The 8,562-nt window shown below is 34.7% G+C and overlaps 1 protein-coding gene across 1 annotated transcript; it reads left to right on the forward strand.

Moving 5' to 3' along the window:
- The first annotated feature begins 6,333 nt into the window (after positions 1 to 6,333).
- Positions 6,334 to 8,562, forward strand: LOC141576084 (olfactory receptor 8I2-like). Its single transcript, XM_074358572.1, is given in 3 exon segments — positions 6,334 to 6,348; positions 7,625 to 8,195; positions 8,198 to 8,562. Coding segments are annotated over 3 exon segments (951 nt in total).

Here is an 8,562-nt window from a genome sequence, read left to right on the forward strand (position 1 = left end):
ATTCCTTGGTCTTTATCCCTAAGATGCTGATGAACTACATAGCAGGACAGAGAGCCATCTCCTATTGCAGTTGCCCCCTTCAGTATTCCTTTGTCAGCATGCTCTTGACCACAGAATACTTCTTTCTGGCTGCAATGGCATTTGCCGCCCCCTTCATTACAAAGGTCTCATGATCCCTACACTCTGCATCCAACTGGTGACTGCATCCTACCTAGTAGGTTGCACCTACTCACTCACCCATTTGAGTGGCTTGCTCAGTCTGTCCTTCTGTGGTCCCAATGTCATCAACCATTATTTTTGTGATATCCCACTGCTATTCCAACTTTCCTGTTCTGATACCCAGTACAATGAGGCTTTGTTTACAGTCCTTTCTGGGACCGTGTCAGTGGCTACCTTTCTGATGATGGTTAGTTCCTATCTGAGCATCCTTCTCACTGTCCTGAAGATAGTCTTTGAGGGGCAGATACAAAGCCTTCTCCACGTGTGCCTCCCACCTAATGGTAGTGACTCTCTTCTACGGAAAAGTGATGTTTACTTATCTGGGGACCAGCTCTAGCTACCCACAGGATAGAGCCAAAATCCTGTCTGTGTTCTATACCCTTTTGCCACCAATATTAAATCTCCTGATATACAGTATAAGAAACACAGAGGACAAAGAAGCAATAAAAAGAATTATTATGCAAAAAAATTTGCTCAATGACTATAAAATTTCAAGAAAAAATTTAAGAAATATTGATTGATGCTACATGTTTTTAGGTTTACTAATTAAGGGCCTGTGAATTAAACTGATAGCTCAGTGGTAGAGCACATGCTTAGCATGCATGAGGTTCTGGGTTCAATCCCCAGTACAGCCATTAAAAATAAATAAATAAATATATTTAATTAAAAAAGATAAACTGACAAAAGGCAGCTTGACAGGAGAATAGACAAAGTGCATTCATATGTATATGAGTGCACCAAAAAAAGTGGCTAGCTCAAAAATTAGAGATGAAGTTTATCTCCCAACAATATAGGAAAGAGAGAAGGAGACATGGCTTCTATGGGAAAAACAAATGGGTTTCTAAGGGAGCAAATGAGAGACAGGAAATTCTGTGACATCATTTGTTTATGCAGGAGCAAGTGGTCTTTTCTGACTTCCTCTTCAAGACAAAGCAGTCCAGGGAGAGAGGATTTATGGCAGCTTCATTCTCAGAAGTTCTGCCTTTAGTCAGATAAAGGAGGCTCAGAGAAAACATCTCTCTGCATCGACTGAATCCCAAGTGGCTCCAGTTTAAAATAATTTTGTGCCATTGCATAATTTAGATTCTTTCGATTCCTCAATTATTACTTTGAATCTCTACTAACTTCTTAGGTAATAAATTGACACCATCTTCTATAGTTTGGTTAGTTACAGAATATGATTTTCAGTTTTAATTGGATATAGAAGAACCAGTAGGTGACAATCACCCAAACACACATACAGAAACACACACGTACACACACACACATGCGCATACAGATACTTCAAAAAGAATCAGTTACAGAGAGTGAAATCAGTCTTCCCTCTTTACAGCTCTAGAAGAGCTGACCCATTTTACAGATGAGGAAACAAGTGATCAAGGGAGTTAAAAGCTTACCCGAGATCAGACAGCATCCAACATTTGAGAAGTAGCGTTCAAACACACATATATTTGTGTACTTGTCCACAGACCTTCTCCCATTTTACACAAGGAAACACAATTTTCTGCATGCATTTTGTTTGCCATATTTACCTGGAACTTTTAAAATTTGAATATTTTACTTTAAAAATAATGCCACAGGCACAGAAGTGTTTATTTTTATGACAATTCTATTTCTCCCTGTTGTTTAACAGAAATACCAAAATAGCAATGCAGAGGTTTTCTGTTATATCAGTGTATATTGGAATTCACACACACACACAAAAAATCAGCCTTTAGGAAATTTCCATTAAATAGTACAGCCACTTGAAAATGCTGAAAGTTTTTTTTTAAACAAAATGACTCTTAGATTCCCACATTGCTATGTTCATATTATAGTCCCACTTACTCAGACATGCATCAGAAACTCGGTCCTGCACCACTGTCATCACTACAGTTGTTAAGAGAGAGAACACAGTCTTTGCTGGTGACACCTTTGCAATGCTTAGTGAACAACAGTTTCAAATTTGTGGAAAGAATGCTGATATTTATCAAATGGAATAACCCATAGTGCCTAGCAATAAACCTTATCTGTCAAACTCTGTAAGTCTGTGGGCTTTTCTTTTTTTTTTTTCTTATTACTTGACAATTAAACTTATGTCAATATGTATCAAAGTATTTTAAAGCAAATTGTATTTCATTGTTTCTATGTGGCCTATATTTTCTTCCATAATAATCCCATTGTTAAATATTCTGATTGCATATCACCACAACTGCCATGCATTTTCAAAAAAATAAGTAATCACTGTTAATGTTAAACCAAGATTTCAAAAGCAAAACTATTACTTAATGAGAGATTCGTTAGGATGTGGAAAGTGCTGAATGATGTCTCATAATCACAAACTAAAGTTCTAATGTACACTGGGCCAGCCAAAATATCCACCTCCTGGGTTGTACACTTCAGGTTTTAATGTCTTACAAAGTAATTTATAGCAAAATGATAAAGTCTGTGTGTAAAACTTATTCATTTTTCTACTTGTTTTCATCCTGATAGTTGTCTAATAATTGAATTCTTTGATGAAATGCATATTTTTTATCTTGACACTTTACTAAATTACTTTCCAAAATATTTATATAAAACTTAATGACTTCATCAATGTCATTATCTTTATTTAAAAATTTATAATATAATAATAACAGGGATCCTTTGAGAAGTGGCACTTTCTAGAGCATAGTCCAGGAAAATATATCATAAACCTAGAGCACACTGCACTGTCAGGATGTAAGAAGTGGAGATGAATCAAACAAACAAAGAGCAGAGCACGTGGGAGTTAATTCAATGACGGTTCCATTAGCAAAGCTAGAATGAATTGAGCAGCAATGGAAGTGTTGGGGGTATTGGATAATAACCCCCCAAAACAAACTAATTATCAAAGAGTATATACTGCTATAAACAAATAAATAAGAAATGATGACTCTTCCTTACAGACTCATTTCAATTAAAATATGTTGAAAGACTAAGGGAAATGGAAATTTACTATGAAAACACCACCATAATTGTTAGAGGCAATATGTTGATAGATGCCAACAAGTATAAACAAAATATTTACATAATCTAAATTGTCTTCCATATTTATATAATTTATGTAAATTACATAGGAAAGAAAATTAAGTAAAATTTATTAATATTCTGTATACATGTTAGTTTATATAAATCATGTAGTAAAGAATCATAACTTCAGGGTGGGAAGGGATAGACTGGGAGTTCAAAATTTGTAGATACTGACAGGCATATGCAGAATAGACAAACAAGATTATACTGTATAGCACAGGGATGTATATACAAGATCTTGTGGTAGCTCATGGCAAAAAAAATGTGACAATGAATATATGTATGTTCATGTATAACTGAAAAATTGTGCTCTACACTAGAATTTGACATGACATTGTAAAATGACTAACTCAATAAAAAAGTTTAAAAAAAAGAATCATAACTTTACAGTAAAGAAGTCTGGCAGGCACTATTTTATAATTCTTTTCTGTCAGGTGGGAGGTAATCAAATTTGTTTATTTATTTTCACAGGAGGCACTGGAGGTTGAACCCAGGGCCTCATGCATGCTAGGCAGGTGCTCTACCACTCAAGCTATAGCCTCCAGTTTGCACTTGCAGACAGTACTTTAAGTGATCAAGTTTAACATTACTAGTAATACTACTTAACATCCTGTATCCTCTAATTATATGAAAAGGACATGCATATCACCTCACTGGTACCTTTTTCTCATAATGATTAACTTCAAGTTAATCATAAGAAAACATCAGGCAAACTTAAATCGAGAGACATCGGTAAAACACTTGACCAGTTATCTTGAAAAGTGTCAGTCATGAAAGAACAGGAAAGAAAATGGGAAAGTCACAGATAGAAACACTTAAAGAGACATGACACTAATTGCAGTGTGATATTCTGGATTGGATCCTGGAAGAGAAAAAAGGACGCTGGGGGAAAGCTGGTGAAATTGAATAAAATGTGTAGTTTTGTTAACATTATTGTATCAGTGTGAACTTCTTTGTGTTAATGACTATGTAAGATGTTAACATTCATGAAACTGAGTAAAGAGCATGTTGAAACTCTGGAAGTTGAAAAAAATTAACTAAAAAGTTAAATATAGCTGGTTAACAACTAGAACTTAAAATGGGTTTATAAGAAATATGAAATGAATTAAGTAAGCATTTACTACATGCCCATTAATCCTATAGAGCAGTCAACTCTAGCCCTAATATCAGGTATACACTGGTAGGTATGAACCTATTAACTCAACAAATATCAGATTATTAAAGAACTGAGACAAATTTTGAATCTTGAATCTTGAAAGAAGCAATCAACCTTAAGTAGCCTGAAAGTAGAGACAATATTCTCATCTTTGCAGTCCCACACAAATCATAGTATCTGTCATTTAATAGTGCTTAAAGTATATGGAAAGAATAAGTAAGAAATGGATGGAAATTTGAGATTACAGGTATATTATTCAGTATTTTCAAAGTTTTCTTTTCTCAAGACACATACTAGAGGGTAAAAAGAGTACTAATCATTTCTTTTGTCCTAATATCTAAATATGTTGATCACCAGTAAGTGATATGGCCCATTTATAATAGATTTTATTCTTTTTCTTTAAATCTCTAGTGTGTCAAGTAGGATTAGAGATGCATGGTTTTCCTCCCCAATGAAGAGTCTGTCTTGTCTCAACATATGATTTATCATAGTAAATATCTTCTAAAAAAGAAGTAAAATAAGAGAATATAATGATAACAGTAGAACAGTCACTTAATTAGGCAAGTCTGTGAGATCCTTTTAAGCTAGTGTCTGAAAATAGTCCATGGACCTGAGGCATTCTGAAAAAGTTACTTTTTTGGATCAATCTCAGACCTACCAATTCAGTCATTATAGGGGTGTGGCTTAGGAAATTGCTTAAAAACAACAACAACAACAACAACAACAACAACAACAACAACAACAACAACAACAACAAATGAAATAATAATGTAATTAAATTTTTTCAAAGTACTGACCTATCAGCTGAACATGAAACTGAGAGCATGACCTTTAATTTTACTTTAGGTTTTTTTTTTGCTTATTTTCCTAGATGACATACATATTCTCAGCCTATTTTTTGTGTATGCACCATTAAGCACAGTCAGTTAAAAATCACAGAATGCCTGTTTTAAAAATAAATACATACATGACAGATTGACATAGGTGGTAACATAATCTCAACGTATACTAACACTATTAAATCAGTAGCTGGAAATGCTCACTGCTTTACCTGAGAGACCAGCAAAACCCCAGGCAGGAGCAATGGTTATCTGATATTCTCTAATGTCATGTATTTCACATATATTTCGTAATGCTTTAAAAAAGATGTTTGAGATATATATATATACACACACATACATAAATCAAAACAAAGATAATTTTTAAAACTACATTAATTACATTACTCAGTATGTCTATAGTCATTTAAACTAAATACACACAGCTGAGGAACATTTACTTCCGAACTTTTCCACTGGAGATGCATTCTAGGAAAATTAAAAACAAACCTTGGGGCACAATTAAAATACAACCCTCAAGAGATCAACAATGCTAATTGACCAATTTCTTTATCATATAACTTTGCAAGTTTAAAAAGAGATGCTGGTATACTAAATTTCAGAAGACAATCCTTTTTTTAAATGGGACTGCTTTAGAAATACACTAAGAACAAAATTAATCCTGAATACAAATCTAAGTTTGACCTAAAAAAAATAGATTTTAATTCTCAAGAAGACACACAAAAATAAATAATTATTTTGTTAATTCTGTTATTTTTATCCTATCAATGGAAGATAATACATGCATTATCCAGAACTGTCATCAAAACTATCCACATTTTTCCATAAAATTCCTAATACCAATAGGGGTGCATTATATAGGAAACAGAGCCCTGTGCTAACAGCAGCAGCAACAGCAAACACAACAGACACAAGCCATTATACTGAGAATTCATGGGATTCAGATTTATAGAGGAGAGAGATCTAGCCATATGCCAAAAACTAATGGTGGATTTTGCAAAGGTTGCAAAATGTTTTCTCTTCTTATTGTCTGAACATAAACCTGAAAATAGATGGAAGAGAGCTGAGAGAGAAGGGGTTTTCTGTTTGATGACTCAATACCAGGTAAGTCTAATTTTATCATTCTTTTCTTTGTTGTGTGTGTGCATGTGTGTGTGTGTGTGTGTTTCTTACACTGAGAAACATTTTCTTTTTACATGCCTGCATCTCCAGTAAGCTTTAAGAATAATGCCAGGCAAGACAAAATGTCTTCATGGACTAAATGCTACTTAAAGGAATGAATGGATAAACAAATAGGAGCGTTGTGAACGTGGGAGACCCTAAATGATTAAGTATACTTAACCAAGCAGAGTGCTAAATGTCTCAAATGAACTTGCAGTAATATCATGCTAGTTTCAGTTTTATTTATCACATACTTGTGTCAATTGAGTTGGGCAAATAAGTTCTCTAATTTCTAGTGAAATCACCTTATGTTTTAATTGTTTTAAATATAACAAATCATATTCCTTTTACCATTTGTAGGCTTTTTATTTTTGAAAATTGCTATTTGGCAATGAATTAGATATTACCTGAAGTTGTAGATAACCAGGTGCTTCATGCTGGAAACAAACATGGTCACTAACCACACACATCAAACAATCTGGCTATGTGACAGGGTAATTTCCTCATTTGGTAGTAGCGAACCAACAGAAAGAAAGGACATATGGTAGAAAAAAGTATACCGAAGTTTAGCATTAACGTATAAAAAAGCAAAAAATTGCTTTCCTGTTTTATCTGTGTGTAAGCTTTATATGCTTTATGTATTTATAAAATATATTTTATAAATCATATAAAAAATTTGTATATGTATTTTATAAAATTTAAGAAAGCTTTATTGATTCCAAGGAAATATTTGTTGTGCCCATCTAAGATATTATTAAGCTCTTATAATAACCCTGAAAAGTGTCATTAAGAAGACTGACACACAAAGATAACATTGAATTCACAAATCACAGAGCCTCCTTTCCTAAACAACTTTATATTTTCTGAGAATACCTTACAACTAATCCAGTAGGTAAATTCCCAAGTATACGGTTTGGGGCCCAGAGATACAGTAGGGTTGAAGATGGTATATTTCAGGAGGAATCCTTCAAATGTCACGCTCCATAAATATCTTTGAGTGCAATGAGTTCCACAGGATTGTGAACTTGGAATTTTTTTTTTTTAATCAGCATGTCAATTCTCTTAAAAAAAAAGAAAATTATATATAAATTTTCAATTAAATTAAAGTCATTAAATATTTGCTCCCCACCTGTCACTCTTTCATTATGGGAGTCTAAGTCAATGCTGGTTATCTTTAGGGTTGAATCCTTCTCTAACTTCTATCACTGTTACTCAGCAGGTAAGTCAAAGGCCTAGGCTGATAAAAGTGGCTGGGAACAATTTCACGGAGGTGACTTTCTTCATTCTCTCTGAATTTGCAAATCACCCTGAACTGCAAGTCAGCCTTTTCTGGATATTTCTCTTTATATACCTATTCACTGTATGGGGGAACCTTGGGCTAATTATGTTAATCGGAATTGACTCTCAGCTTCACACTCCTATGTACTTTTTCCTTAGCAATTTAGCACACATAGGCATATTTTATTCCTCTACTGTAATCCCCAAGGCACTGGTGAATTTCCAGTCAAAACAGAAAACCATCTCCTTCATTGGCTGCTTTGTTCAAATGAACTTTTTTGTGGGTTTGTTGTGTAGCGAGTGTTTTCTTCTGGGGTCAATGGCCTATGACCGCTATGTGGCAATCTGCAATCCCTTACTGTATTCAGTGGTTATGTCCCAGAAAGTGTGCAGCTGGTTGGGAGTCATGCCATATACAATAGGCTTCACAAATTCTCTGATATCCATCTGCATGATAAGCAATTTGGCATTCTGTAATGCCAGCATCAACCATTTTTTCTGTGACACCACAGCTCTTTGGCCCTGTAGTGTGGAGATGCTTTCAGCACAGAAATGGTGATCTTTGTTTTAGCTGGTTTCACCCTTCTCAGTTCCCTCTTCATTATCACCATCACTTACACACCCATCATCTCAGCCATCCTCAAGATCCAGTCTGCGGTAGGCAGACAGAAAGCCTTTTCCACCTGTGCGTCCCACCTCCTGGGTGTGGCCGTCTTCTATGGGTCCCTGATTTTCACATATCTGCAGCCCAATAACACATCATCCTTGACCCAGGCACAGGTGGTCATCCCAATGCTGAATCCGCTCATCTATAGTCTGAGGAACAAAGACGTAAAAAAGGCTCTCCTGAGAGTCATACATAGAAAACTTTTTAAATGA

The sequence above is a fragment of the Camelus bactrianus genome, chromosome 36, assembly GCF_048773025.1.
Source record: "Camelus bactrianus isolate YW-2024 breed Bactrian camel chromosome 36, ASM4877302v1, whole genome shotgun sequence".
Classification (NCBI taxonomy): Eukaryota; Metazoa; Chordata; class Mammalia; order Artiodactyla; family Camelidae; genus Camelus; species Camelus bactrianus.